Source organism: Haliaeetus albicilla, chromosome 10, assembly GCF_947461875.1.
Source record: "Haliaeetus albicilla chromosome 10, bHalAlb1.1, whole genome shotgun sequence".
Taxonomy (NCBI): domain Eukaryota; kingdom Metazoa; phylum Chordata; class Aves; order Accipitriformes; family Accipitridae; genus Haliaeetus; species Haliaeetus albicilla.
The window spans coordinates 3,049,107-3,063,243 of NC_091492.1; the positions used below are offsets into that span (position 1 = coordinate 3,049,107).

The window sequence follows — 14,137 nt, forward strand, 5'->3', positions numbered from 1 at the left end:
TGGAAGGCAAGCCCTGAAGCGGGTAAAACCGGGCTGATTTCCACTTCTTTCTACATTGCGAAGAGCACTGCAAGCTTCACTGCTCAGCTCTCCTGTGCCACATCAGCCCTCCCGAAAGCCCGGTGCCTCCAGCGTGGGGAAAAAAATCTCTCTGCTGAAGTGTGAATGAGTTTCCCGGCGTGTTGCTCGAACACAGGGAAATAGTTTGCAAGAAATTCCCGGTCGTGCTGCCTGCCCCAGGGTATGTTTTGCATTTTCCCTTGCCAGCCACTGGCAGGGCTATGAGGCGTCTCGCTTCCTTCCAGCCTGCCGCAGTTGGCACCGTGAGCGGCTGAAAACCCCATTTTAAGGGGGTTATTATTTTCTCCTCCTCCCGCTGGGATCCTCTTCACCCCAGGGAATTAAGGTTTTGCCTTACCAGGCTGCCCATGAAGTCGTGGAGCCAAAACGAAGCCAGAGGTGATGGCATCACCCCGCTGGTAGCAGGGTTGCAATTAGTCTCCGGCTCGCTGGGCTCCAGCGATTATACTTGATTATACGAAGTCCCTTTAAAATATCCTGAATTTGCCAGAATTTTTACAAAAGAAACAATTTTTTACTGGGGGGGCAGGGTGTCTCCATCTGGTGCAGGGAAACAGGACCGGTGTCGCAGGGGATGGTGATGCAAACCCCAGCTGCAAAGCTTAGCTTCTTTCTTGGTAAAGCAAAGAAATAACCCTCCTAGCCGTATCTGATTGCAAAAGGGGTTTTTGGCTCTCCCCAAATCTCACAGGGGGGATCGGATTGGGATCAGTCGGGTGTTTAAAAACAAGGGCTATTACAACCACTATTTATTAGAAATGACAGTAAAGGTTGTGTACCTTAGATCATTATTTTTATTATACCATCTGTGCAGCTCCTTACATTTCCCATTTCTCTATAGTACCCACATGGGAGTAATTACAGTTTTCTTCCAAGAAATGTGCGTGTAATCTGGTAATCCCAAAAACCCCCTTTGAAATCAGGCTGCAAATGGTCCCTTAACCTCTGCTGTGGCCAGCGGCCCTGGCTGGGTACGGCCGGGCTGGGCTGGGGCTGCCGGGCACTGCCAGGGCAGCGAGGGAGGGACTGATCCGGGACCTGGGGCTGATCTGGGATGGAACTGGGGACTGCCTGGGGACGGACTGGTCTGGGACTGGGGACACCCATCTGGGACTGGGGATGGACTGGGCTGGGGCTGGGGATGGACTGATCTGGGGCTGGGGAGACTGGTCTGGGACTGGGGATGGACTGATCTGGGACTGGGGAGTCTGATCTGGGACTGTGGAGACCAATCTGGGTCTGGGGATGGACTGGTCTGGGACTGGGGAGACTGGTCTGGGATTGTGGAGACTGGTGTGGGACTGGGGAGACTGATCTGGGGCTGGGGAGACTGGTCTGGGACTGGGGATACTGATCTGGGGCTGGGGAGACTGGTCTGGGACTGGGGAGACTGATCTGGGGCTGGGGAGACTGGTGTGGGACTGGGGAGACTGGTGTGGGATTGTGGAGACTGGTGTGGGACTGGGGAGACCGACTTGGGACTGGAGATGGACTGGTGTGGGACTGGGGAGACTGGTCTGGGTCTGTGGAGACTGGTGTGGGACTGGGGAGACTGGTGTGGGGCCGGACCGATCTTGGGGAGGCTGAGCTCAGCCCGAGAGCCGGCTCCGGGGACGGACCCTCCCGAGGCGGAGGGGTCCCGGTCCCCCCCACCGACACCCACCGGCCCGGGAGAGACCCCAAGTGGGCGGGTCCGCCCCGCCCCCCGCCCCGCCCCCGCTCCCTGATTTCTCGGAAAGGCGCGCTCTTCAGAGAAAGTGGCGCCGGCCGCTAGCCCCCCACTGGCCGCCTTCCCATTGGATCGCCGGAGACAGCGACGGCCCTCCATTGGGCAGGGAGCGGCTAGCTATTGGCTTAGCGGCCCGAGGGGGCGTGGGCGTGAATTGGCCCGCCCCCTCCCCGCTATAAAAGGCGGGGGGCGGTGGAGCGACGCGGGAGCCGGCGCGGAGCGATCGTGAGCGCAGGTACCGGCGTCCCCCCCTCCCCGTTTAGCTCCACGGGTGTCCTTGGGCAGGGGGGTTATGGGGTGCTGGGACTGAACCCAACCCCATATATCTACAGCCCCCGTGCGTGCGGGGGGGGGCAGCAGGGAGTGAGCCCGCTTGATGCTGAGCGGTGCTGAGCTGGTGGGAGATGGTGCTGCTGTCCTTATTCCAGGGCAAAGCCCGGGATGGGTTGGGGGGTTTGGGGAGAGTTTGGTGGTGGTTTGGAGCTGGCATGGGGAGGGTGATGGGCTGCGGTGGTGCCTCTGCCAGCCAGTTGTTTTGGTTTTTTTTTTGGCTGCTTGTCCCTCCTGGCGTGGGGTGGGCGCGCAGCTTCGGTGCGTGGGGATGAATTCTTGGCTGTGTCCTGTATGTGGTGGCTCGTGTGGCTAGTGGGAGCGTAAAGGGCTTGCCCAGCCTTTTGTGGAGGGGAAATGGAGCTCTGGCCTCTGCCAGTGATGGAACAATCCTAGAAAATGGGCTGATTTGGAAGAGAACCATTTATGAGGCTTTTTGTCTTGGCATAGCTCAGGTGCAAGGTGTTTGCAAGGTGCAAGGGAGCCTGAAGAGAGGCTGTGTGTACCCCCGTCCCTCCAGGGATGAGCTGTGGCATGTACATTGGGGCATCCAGCTCTGGAGGGGCAGCTGAGATCGAGCGCTGTGCCCTTGGGGTTGTTTTGGCTGGTGGTGTTAGCTATCACCATCCCTGAAAAAGGAAGCTGTGCTGGGCTTGGCCGGGGAAGTCTGTGTGTCCTGCTGTGCGTCAGTAGGGCAATGGAGAAGGGACAGAATTTGGTGGCACTGAGCTGCTGTGAGCCCATGGCAAAGCAGGGACTGCCAGCTCTCAGGCTGTGCTGGGAGCATCCTCATCGTCTCCCCAAAACTTTCCCATGGGGCAGTAAATAAAAAAAGAACGAGGGAGAGGCAGTCCTGTAAAATTTGGAGGAGGGCTGTGAGCCCCAAAGGCCTGGAGGGCTGATCTTGGGGCTGCTGGTCACTTCTGCCAGGCCACCAACTCCTGAAGTCTCCGTGGGTCTTGCTGTGGAGATGATGGGGGATGCCAGGAGGGTTGAGCTTGGCACTTTGCTTCCAGCTGGGCAGGGGAAGTTTTTTCCTGGGTCTTCCATGAAGTTACCCGGTGGTTTTGGCCAAAAATGACTGGAGGTCCCCAGCAAGGGTGGCTTGACTTCACCCCGCTCCATCCTGGCATTGGTCCCCTGTTTGAGAGGATTGGTTGTGCGACTGCCATCCCTGCGGTGACTCCGGGTGCTGCCTGGAACCAAATGTCTGCCCCCCAAATAGGCAGTGCCCGGCGAGAGGGGCTACCGTCTCCTCCGGGGCAAACCCTTGTGCCAAGACCAGACAGGGACAGCAGTTGTCTCCCGTCTCCTGCAGACACTAATGGGTGTCTGCCCTGGGATGGCCTGTCCCAATGTCACTTGTTCAGGTGACAGCACAACCGGGCGCTTAATCCCCATCCATCTGCTTCCTATGTAACTTATCCCGCAGCAAAAAAAGGAGTAAGCAGATCACCAAACCAGCCTACTTCTGTGAGCAAGAGCTTTGATTCATTGAGCTGGAGGAAGAATTTGTAGTAACTCACAGAAAATTGCCTTGATTTTTTTTATTATAAAAGAAGCAGGAGGGGATTTTCATGTACAGAGATTTGCATGTGGGACCTGCAGAGCTGCTGAGAGCTGCTTGTCTCTGCGGGCAGTGCCACTACCAGCTGTGCGTGTGGCAAACCACAGCAATGGCATGATCCCTCCTTGTACCCCAGCTGTGGTGGGACGGTACTGGGGGAGCTAACGGGGCTCGGACCTCTTGCTCCATCCAGGATGTGCGACCGCAATGGTGGGAGACGGCTCCGGCAGTGGCTGATCGAGCAGATTGACAGCGAGCTGTACCCTGGGCTCATCTGGGAGAATGAGGAGAAAACCATGTTCCGCATCCCGTGGAAACACGCTGGGAAGCAGGACTACAACCAGGAGGTGGATGCTTCTATTTTCAAGGTAGGGACAGATGGTTAATGCCTTTTCTCGACAGTTCGGTGGCTCTGTGGTGCTGTTTTTTTCCCTTGTTGGCAGCCCCATTGGTGGGAGATGTCCATGCAGTCTCTGGGTTTTGCATCTCTAACCCTTGTAGGAGATGTTTCACCCTGCAGTTGGTCTCCCAGGCTCTTTTGGGGGTATTTGTTTCTTTTTGCCAAATGTTGGTACCGGTTTTAGGTTTGTTTTCAGCATGTTTGAATCCTGGTCTGACATGAGAAGGAGCTGGATTTGCTCCTTTTGACCTGCTCCAAACTTCTTACCAGGCTATTCTTGATAAAAGGCTGGATTTACCAAAAAAAACAAAAAGACTTTGCAGGAGGGAAGGAGGTTTTGGATTTCACTGAAGGGGGGGATTTCCAGTTTTGGGGAGAAAATGGAAAATTCCATCCCAAACTGAAAAGGTCAGGCTATTGCCCAGGAATTCCCTTCCCTCTGTCCCCACTTCCAAATATCTGTACTGGTGAGCGAGTTCACTTTCAGGGCAGTGACCGCTGGTTAGCAGCTGGTTCAGGAGCACTGAGTTATGAGGATGGCATTGAATTCAGCCTTCTGAAAATATATAAATATCTATAACATATGTATATTTACAAAACAATACGTATTTTGCAGTCTCCCTTCAGTGGTAAAATGTATTCTCCCACCAAAAGCACAAATGATGTTCTGATCTTAAAAAGAAACCAGCTTTTGTTTATTAGTCAGGAGCTGGAAAACGAGGTTTATTTTGACTTTTAATTGAGGTGTTACCAGGTCACTAGGAACACCACCGCTTCAGCAGTGATTTCCTTGCATCTCCAGCAGCTCCTGACATGTCGGTGCAGAGATGAAGCCACGTATTAGGACCTTGACCTCTGCTTTTTAAAACTTGGGTGCTGCAGCCCTTCCTGCACCTGGGTGCATCACTGGGGCAGGTGGTGCTGCCCTGCACCCAGATACCCGTTCCCATGTGTGGCAGCCGTGCACGTGTCCGCAGTCTAGGAGCGAAACGGCGAATACGCATGGGGTGGTTGAGAGGGTGCAAGGGGCAGAGAGGCGAGGAGAGCGAGATGCAAAATGCTCTCTGCAGCCCCAGCTCCTTCGCCCTTGGGGTTGAGGGGATTTGCAGAGCTCACGTGAATGATTATTAGTTTTATTTTTGTTGCTTTGTTTTAGGCCTGGGCTATTTTCAAAGGCAAGTTCAAAGAAGGTGACAAAGCTGAGCCGGCTACGTGGAAGACGAGGCTGCGCTGTGCTTTGAACAAGAGCCCCGACTTCGAGGAGGTGACAGACAGGTCCCAGCTGGACATCTCTGAGCCCTACAAGGTCTACAGGATCGTGCCGGAGGAGGAACAGAAATGTGAGTGCCCCGATAAAGGGCTGACCCCCGGCGCAGGTCAGTCCTGTGAGTAACCACAGACTTGTGTTGCTGACCTACATCTGAGCAGAGCTTCCTGGCCAGACTCTGCTCTTCTGCTGTGATGCTTTGCTTGTCCTGCTTTGCAGAAGATGTCCCCTGTGTCACTGTGGTGGCAGGGAGGGGAAGGAAGGACAGGCTTTTTTTTTTTGCCTTTTTTTTATCTAGCCCCTTAACCCCCTAAACAGCTGCTTAGGAAACGTAAACTTCCGTCCTGTAAGGATGGTGTAGGGGCAAATCCAAAATCTGTCTCCACTTGGTGGGTACTTGAGCCCCAACCCCTTGTCCTCCCAGTGCCTGCCCTGGGTGGATGGCAGGGAGCTGCAATAAATCCCTTCTCTCTTACCAGCAGTGATTAGAGTAGCGGTAGTTTCACAGAGAGCAGTTGCTGCTGCGATGTCCGGTGTGGCACAGGTCGTGCTAAGTATATCTCTATTTGTGGTTAGGCGTGTGTGTGCTTTTTCCTATTTTTTTAAAGTAAAAAAACTTGTGAAAAAAAAGAAATCTCGTTGTCAGGAAATCTGCCTTTAGCATCTTGGTCTCCTCCAGCCGTGTTCACACGGGGGGCTTGCTGCTGCTATGCAAATGGCACTGCAGGTTCCCACCAGCAGCATGACTGTGCTTGGGGTGGCTGGCAGAAAAAGGAGAAGCAGCAGCAGCCCTGGTCTCTGGGGTGCTCAGAAAAACCCCAATCTTCTCTGCTCTAGGTCTGTCTCTGCTAGCGGCCGAATTTTTTATTTGCCTTGCTGCTGGTCACTGTGCACTGGGGCAGTGGGTTTCAGATGGGTTTTTGGTCCTGAAAAGCAGCTCTGGATGGGGCTGCCAGCCCCGCCTGAGGTGCTGTTCACCATGCTGTGGTTCTCGGTTTCATAACTTTCACGGGGTGAAGGGTTTCTAAAACCCAGTGGCGAGATGAGCCGAGGCTGGAGTGCTGTGTATCCTCACTGCATCCTGGCCTCTCCTTCCAGGCAAAGCGAGCATTGCCAACGGGAGCAGCCTGAATGACGTCACGGAGATGGACTGCGGTTCCTCTGCAATCGATGACCTCATCAAAGAGGTAAGCCCTCGCTGTAGCTGCAGGTCGCCTTGGCTGGAGGTGGACTGATGGCATCGGGTTGCCTGATAGCAATGCCTTCCTAAAATTCAATCTGCAAAGCTTTGGGGATCAGCCTGGTGAGCAATGCTGGGTTTCGCAGCTCATTCGCGTGAGCCAGCGCCGGCACGTGGTTGCGATGAACAGCTCACTTTCCGGGCAGGCAAGACCTTTGCTGGGGGACGGAGGCTGTTTTGCAGCTCTATTCCCCTTCTTGGTGGTGTCACCTTGGGCTGCTTCTGCTCGGTAGCTCTTGAGGGTGTTATTTGAGCCTACGGCCCGGGGAACGCCAAACTTAATCTTTCTAACCAAAAAAATTCATTGGCATCCCGTTGGCATTGCCATTCGGATCCTCTCCGAGTGCTGCAAGTGTCTCGGTGCAGGGCAGTGGCCGCCCAAGGCGTTGAAACTGCTCTGATCTTGGTGTCTGGTCTTGCACAGTCCCCCTGCGTAGATGAATACCTGGGGATGATCAAGAGAAGCCCCTCACCCCTCCAGGAGACCTGCAGAAACCCCCCAATACCCGACTGGTGGGTGCAGCAGCCCAGCCCTGGTAAGTAGCTGACAGTGTGTGTGGTGTTTAATGGGACAGGGTTTTTTATTCAGGGCAGAAAAAAACTTACTGTACAGCAATGGTTAATGGGCAACAGTTGTATTTTGTCTTCCTTATTAAGAATGCTTAAAGTACTCATTATGAGCACTGTGCTTGGTACCAAGCACCTGACAGTGTGCATTGCACAAGATTAAATCCACCTGGGAGTATTTGCTGGCATCTTCTGTGTGGGACCTGGGAGAGAAAACTGGGGGGGCTGCTGGTGGAGGGGAGACAGTGCGGGATCGGAGTTTGGGAGCTGGGCATGCAGGCACAGCTCAGCTTTCTGTCTGCCCACAGCATTGCCCCTGATGAACGGATACTCCAGCTACGAGCAGCATCATTCAGGTAAGGCAGCTCCCCTGCTTGGTTCTAGATTGTGGCCATCGAATGCCTTTTTGGGGCTCAGCTTCGTGTGTGTTGTGTCAGAAGGCAGCTCTGGCTCTGCTCCCCACCTTGGGGGGAGGCTTTGCTCTGGGTTTGGGAGGTCCTGTGCCCTCCTGAGCATCCACAGGGTTTGCACGCTGAGCGGAGACACATCCTGCCTGTTGTCCTGTGGCCGTGGCCCTGGCACAGGGAGCTGCCCTGGGGTGCTGGGATCAGCTGTGACTTTAGCGTGGGGAAATCTGCCCACAGCAAGGGAAGTGTGGAGGAAAGGCAGGAGGAGGGGGGTTCAGTATCAGGAGCTCTCACTTGCTGATCAGCACTGGCTGAGTGCTGGAGAAGATGTCCTCTAGCAAGTAGGAGGTCTCCTCCATCAAGTGAGGCTTGCTCCCAGGGAATCTTGCTACTCATGGAGTTTGGGCATTGCAGGGAAGAGCAGGCAGGGTTTGTCTTCTCCCGACGGGTGGTGTATGTGCCCATCTCCTCCCAGGTTACTCCCAGATGGTGATCAGCTTCTACTACGGTGGGAGGCTGGTGGGTCACATCACCACCTCGTGCACCGAGGGCTGCCGGATCTCGCTCAGCCAGCCCTCCGGCCACGGCGAGAAGCTGTACGCCCCAGATGCCCTGGAGCACGTGCGGTTCCCCTCGGCCGATGCCATCCAGAATGACCGCCAGAAGCAGATCACTAGGAAGCTCTTTGGGCACCTGGAGAGGGGTGTCCTGCTGCACAGCAACAAGCAGGGCATCTTCATCAAGAGGCTGTGCCAGGGCAGGGTCTTCTGGAGCGGGAACACTGTGGTCTACAAGGACAGGCCCAACAAACTGGACCGGGATGAGGTGGTGAAGATATTTGACACCAACTTGTTCTTCAGAGGTTTGTAGGAGCGTTTTCCTCTTTCTCTTTGTCCGCTTGGTGGGGTTGAAAGGGTGCAGGTGTTGGCCTTGGAGCACTTGGGAGTTATCCCTGTCCATCACCGATGCTCTGGATGAGTAGCTGATGCTACTAGATCTAGGAAGGAATAACCTGGTGTCTTGTGTCACCAGCAAACTCCTCCTGCTTGGAGGCTTTGCATAGCAAAGCTGGCTTCTCTTGAGCCCACAGCTTTCTTCCGCGGCAGGATGCTTGGTCCTGAAGCTGTGTAGCAAAGGCAGGCAGCCTCCAGCTGTGCCCTTCTCCTTGCAGAGCTGCAGCAGTATTATAATAACCAGGGCCGCTTCCCAGACAGCAGGGTCATGCTGTGCTTCGGAGAGGAGTTCCCAGATGCGGTGCCACTGCGGTGTAAACTCATCCTTGTCCAGGTATGAAGGGATGCCCTTTGGAGCTCTGCTGCTGAATTTCCCACCTTGTCTGGACCATATTGTCTGTGTCCCCTGCCCCAAGCAGGGCTCTAGCTTCAACCCTTGGAGCCACAGGTCATTTGGGTGCTTGAATTAGTCAGGAGGCAGGTGTGGCATGAGTATTGGCTTATTCACAACCTCCTGAGAGGTGTTTGGGCTGCTGCTTGTCAGGGGCTCCTTCATCTGGGTAGATCATGCTTGCAAACAAAGCTCCCGAATGCCAAAAGTTTTTCTAAGCTGCTAGGAAATTTGTTCTTTTTCCTCCTGTTCCTTGGCACTGGGACCTCAGCCCCCTCCTGTGGGAAAGGGGAATAAATCCCTGGAATGGTTGAGTTAAGGGACAGCCTCAAGCTGAACAGCCAACAGATGTAGTGAACAACCGTAGTGGACAGCAGTGGGGTTGGGAAACCTTCAGGAGGGTGAAGGATGGGATGAGAGGGGCAGTCCCCGTGACTCTGGACAGAAGCTTTTCCCTGGAGAAGCTAAAGCAATTTGGGGATCTCAAAGCCTTGGGGCAATGAGTAGGGTGTTTCTGGAGCCTGCAGCCAGTGTGGGACCTCCTTGGGCCAACAAGGCTATGGCAGCAGGGACACGGCATGGAGGGCGCAGGGAGGGTGTTGCATCCGCTCTTGAGCAAGCAGAGACCCACCAAGTCTGTGAGGTCCTGGAGGGGATTTTACAAGTTTGGAGACTGGTCCTATGCCTCCCTGCACAACTTTCTGACCTGGTCACCTCTTCTTGCCTGGGGTGTCTGCACCAGAGGATCACTCTGCGTGTGCTGGGATGTCCCCCAGCCTGTCCTCTCCTCCATATAGCTCTGCTGGGAGAGGAGCTCTTGTGGCTACTCCTTTTCTCCTAGAGGTGCTTGTGCCAGGGTGGCTTGTGGCATTGGACCTGTTGGCCTGGCTGGCCCTGGTCACCCGTGTCTGTTTGGCAAACTGGTCTGCTACGTCTCTCCCACTCCATACCCTGCTGCCTGGGCTGGTGGGGGTGGATGGCAGTAGTGGGAGATGCCCGAAGAGGTTCCTCTTCGTTCAGTCTCTTCATGACTTTGTCTTTTTGCGTAGGTGGAGCAGCTGTGTCTCAGGCAGGTGGTGGAGGAGGCTGGGAAGACCTGCAGCAGCAGCCCCATGCTCCCCATCGCCGATGAGACGCAGCATGACCAGGTGTACAGGATCTTCCAGGACATCTGTGGGACGCACCAGCGGCCACTCTTCAGAGAAAACCAACAGATTGCTGTCTGAGCCTCCTTCTCTGCGGACATAGCACAGTGGTTTGGGTTGATTTAGACCCAGTTTGGTTCCATTAGTGCCTAAATTCTCCTTTTGGAAAGTTGGTTCTTGTTCTTTGCTGTTTCCAGTCTGGAGGCTGTATAAATACAGCAGTAAAAATTGCTGAGAAATTAGGTTGAATGCTCAGTGTCTGTCCCATAGACACCAAACTGATAAAAATGACTTTTGTACCAAGCAGGGTAGTCTGTGTACTGTTGTCTGTAGCTAATGGCAGGGGGAGGAGGGAGCATCTGAGCTGTGCGGGAAGGTTAGGGCTGGGAGTGCTTTGCGTTGCCTTTGTTAATGGCCAGTCAAGCAGAACTGAAAATCAACAGCTATAACGACCTGCCCCAGTGGTCTGCAACTTGGACCTTGCTCAGAATAGCAATTGGGTAGGAGGTGACTCTTGGAAAAACCTTAAAATGCTCAAATGTAGGAAATTCTTTCCAGAAATCAGATTGGTTTCCCCCCCTCCCCTGCCCCCAAAGAGTCCTGCTGATGGAGGATAGGGTATGCCTTCCAAGGAGAACCTTCTCAAATTCTTTATTTTTGCTGAGAGGTTTATATGTTTATTTGTAATACCAAAGTATTCTGAAATTTGGAAACCAATGCAGAGATTATATATGTAAATGTTGAATATAAGAACTTAGGAATCTTAATTTTTCCTAACCAGAGACAGAGTTTATATAAATATATAATATCTTTAATTTTAAAGATTGCAGCGTAGTGTGACTAGTTTGGCTTCACCCTCCCAAACGCATGTGTTGGTCTCTCCCAAGCGTGACCAGGCAGCGGCATCCATGTGTAAATCCTCATTAACACGCTTTGTGTGTGCACCCAGCACAGGGGAGCTGCTTGGGCATGGGGCTTGTGCCTTGCAGCGGACACGAACCAGGACTGTACATGTGTGTGTGCTACTAAGCTGCCTATTTATTTCATGCCTGTAGTTTATGAAATTTTTTAAATTTTTTTATCTTCCTGCAATTAAAGTGCTATATTTTGTATTTTCCCTTGCAATGTGGTTTTTGGTTGCGATGAGTGGGGTGTTGTATCTTTGGTGGTGGTGGGGGAAGGAGCCTGGTATCTCTGACTTGCTCCGGCGGTGGGGTCTGTGTTAAGCCTCTGCTGTCACCTCTCTCCTGCTCCGTATCTGCCCGGCTTCATCTCTGGGGCAGGAGAGATATGAGCCAAAATGCTGTAATGCAATGAAGTGAGGAAAAGGGTATTGCTTGTTGGGCCTCGATTCAAGGGAACATGAGGATGGGTCCCTGCCCATCTACCACAGCGCTGATGGGGACTGTGATGCTCCAAGGTCATGGGATGGGGGTCACTTATTTATGGTCCTGCTCAAAGACATACTGTAGTCCCTTCCTCCTTCATTGCCTGGTGGAGCTGTTCCCTGCCGTATTCTCTGTCCACCTTTCTCATGGGGCATGGTTAGTGGTGGTGGGCGTTGTTTGGGGAGAGCCAAGGGCAAAAAGGGAGCATCTGCCTTGATCAAACAACAAAGTCAATGTTGCAGCAGGGGAGACAGAGCATCTGCATCCTTACCTGCCTTCACTTCAAGCCTGTGTTTGGGGCAGCACCTCAAGAGGTTCTGGAAGGGTGTGAAGACCATGTTTTGATCTGTCACCTTGCCCCCTGTGATGGAAAACCACCACCCGCTCCTTCCCCACAGCAGGCTCTGCCATGTGCCAAGGGGTGCCTTCATGGGGTGACCCTGGTACCCAAGGTACTGGGGGATGTAGGCGCTTGTGAAGGGGATGCCTGGAGATCCAGTCTCCTTAGGAGATGCTGAGGAGGTGGATGCAAAGGTCTTATCCCTGCTTGGATATCAAAGTAGATGGCCTGGTTTTGGCTGGAATGAAGTTAATTTTCTTAGTACCTGGTGTAGTGCTGTGTTTTGGATTTAGGATGATAACATGCTAATGTTTTAGTTATTGCTAAGCAGTGTTTATACTAAGCCAAGGATTTCTCAGCTTTTCATACTGCCCTGCCAGCGGAGGTTGGGAATGCACAAGAAGCTGGGAGGGGACACAGCCAGGACAGTGGAGCCAAAGGGGTATTCCGTACCATATTATGTCATGCCCAGTATATAAACTGGGGGGAGATGGTCAGGGCACCATGGCTCAGGGGTTTGGCTGGGCATTGGTCATCAGGTGGTGAGCAATTGTATGGTGCATTACTTGTTTGGTATATTCTATTATTATTATTTTCCCTTTCTTTTCTCTCCTATTAAACTGTCTTTATCTTAACCTACAAGTTTTACTTTTTTTCCCTGATTCTCTTCCCCCATCCCACTGAAGGGGAGGGAGTGAGTGAGTGGTTGTGTCGTGCTTAACTGTTGGCAGGGGTTAAACCATGACAGCAGATAAGCCCTTTTTTGCTGCTCTACCTTTTTCTATTAATGACAGAGGCCTCCCAAAGCATGAGTGTGTGGTGAGGGCACAGTTAAGACCTGAGGACCCTGAGCCGGAGTGGGTTGACTGGGTCCTTCCAAAGGTAAGCGGTAGGTGCACAGTGCACAACACACAACTTACATCACCTAAAAAGTGCTCTGAGATGGGAGACCTAGCTGAAACTTTGTGGTTATACACTAGGATTAAGGGAGGCACAAGTTATTTATGCTATGAGCACCCCACTCTCTGGCTAAGCTGTTCTCCATGCCCTAGCCGTGTTGGTGGGATGCTCGTAGTCCTGCCCGCACCCTTGTGCGTGTCCCTTGTGGGCTTTGCAGCACATGGCTTCGGCACTTCTGAGCGGAGACGGCTGCAGACCAAGATTTTTGAGGATGCACCAGGATCCTACGTGCAATGAAGTCCCCCAACTCCTGTAAGCTCTTACGGGATGCTTGGTCGCGGAGGTGGGGATTGCACCTTGTAGGTGCACCGGCAGCGTTCGTCCCCAGCCTTTCCCTGCTCCTCCTGAGGACCATTGCGGTGTCCCCCGTGGGGTTTAATCCTGTCCTTTGTGCTCCTTGAGAGCCTGAGGAAGACTCACCTCCCTGTGGGTGAGGTGCCTGGTGTGGGAGGGGGAGGCGGGAGGTGGGAGCGAGGCACCCACTGTGGTTTGCACTGGAACAACCTGTGCCCACTTGTGAAACACATGATGGGCTGCAGGCTGGGACGCCATTAACACCGCTTGCGGTTTCCCCAGATGTCCTGGTGCAAGTCCTTCCTCAGAAACCACCATCTTGTGCTTGCCTGGAGCCACCTGCTACGTATTCAGGGCTCTTTCAATTTCCACCCCAAGACCGCGGAAGAGCGGTGGGGAGCAGAGGTACCTTTTGTTGGGCCCGGCTGCACTGTTTATTTTTAGTGCTACCATCATGCCTCAGAGCCCAGAGCTCGGTTTGGGACCTTGCTGTGTAAAACCAGCAGCACGGCTCCCATTCCTAATGGCTTTCAAGCCATGTCCAAGAGGGGACAACTGGTAGGCGTGGAGGGACTGGGAAGGAAACCGTGGGACAGGGTCTTATGGCAGAGGTGGGATGCAAGAAGGATAACATGGTGGGGTGCATGACTGCAGCCAGGGTCCCCTTTTTTGCTCAGGTCTCGGGTAGGACTTGCAGTAGTGTTGGGTTCGTGCTTAATGCTTGGCCCAAGCTGGACTTCCCCATCCCGAAATCCAACACGGGAGAAGCCTCCGAGGCTGATGCTGACTCACAAAGGACCAGCAGACAGGAGCAGGTTTTGAGGTAACTACACCAGATTGCACTAAGGGATGCTCTGGCCCAGACTTGCGGTAACCTTTGTAAAAGCCAGGAGGAATTTCTGCACATCTCATACCTTTTCCCCAAACCTCTTGGCCAGGCAGGCAGGGCACTGCCGTCCCCATCACCCTGGCTGGGGAGCTGGTGCTGGTGGTGTCCAGGAATGCCCTGACCAGAGGCAGCACCTGCATCCCAAGCACCCGTCCCTGCACCTCGCCTGATCCCCGGCAGCTCCGGTGA

The 14,137-nt window shown here is 53.7% G+C and overlaps 1 protein-coding gene across 1 annotated transcript; it reads left to right on the forward strand.

Annotated features, from left to right (window-relative positions):
- The first annotated feature begins 2,018 nt into the window (after positions 1 to 2,018).
- IRF8 (interferon regulatory factor 8) lies at positions 2,019 to 11,189 on the forward strand. Its single transcript, XM_069793326.1, has 9 exons — positions 2,019 to 2,045; positions 3,901 to 4,075; positions 5,264 to 5,447; positions 6,473 to 6,561; positions 7,039 to 7,150; positions 7,490 to 7,537; positions 8,064 to 8,450; positions 8,760 to 8,875; positions 9,982 to 11,189. Exons 2-9 carry the CDS (start codon positions 3,902 to 3,904, stop codon positions 10,156 to 10,158), a joined length of 1,287 nt encoding a protein of 428 aa, XP_069649427.1. The 5' UTR covers positions 2,019 to 2,045; position 3,901; the 3' UTR covers positions 10,159 to 11,189.
- The last annotated feature ends 2,948 nt before the right edge of the window (positions 11,190 to 14,137 follow it).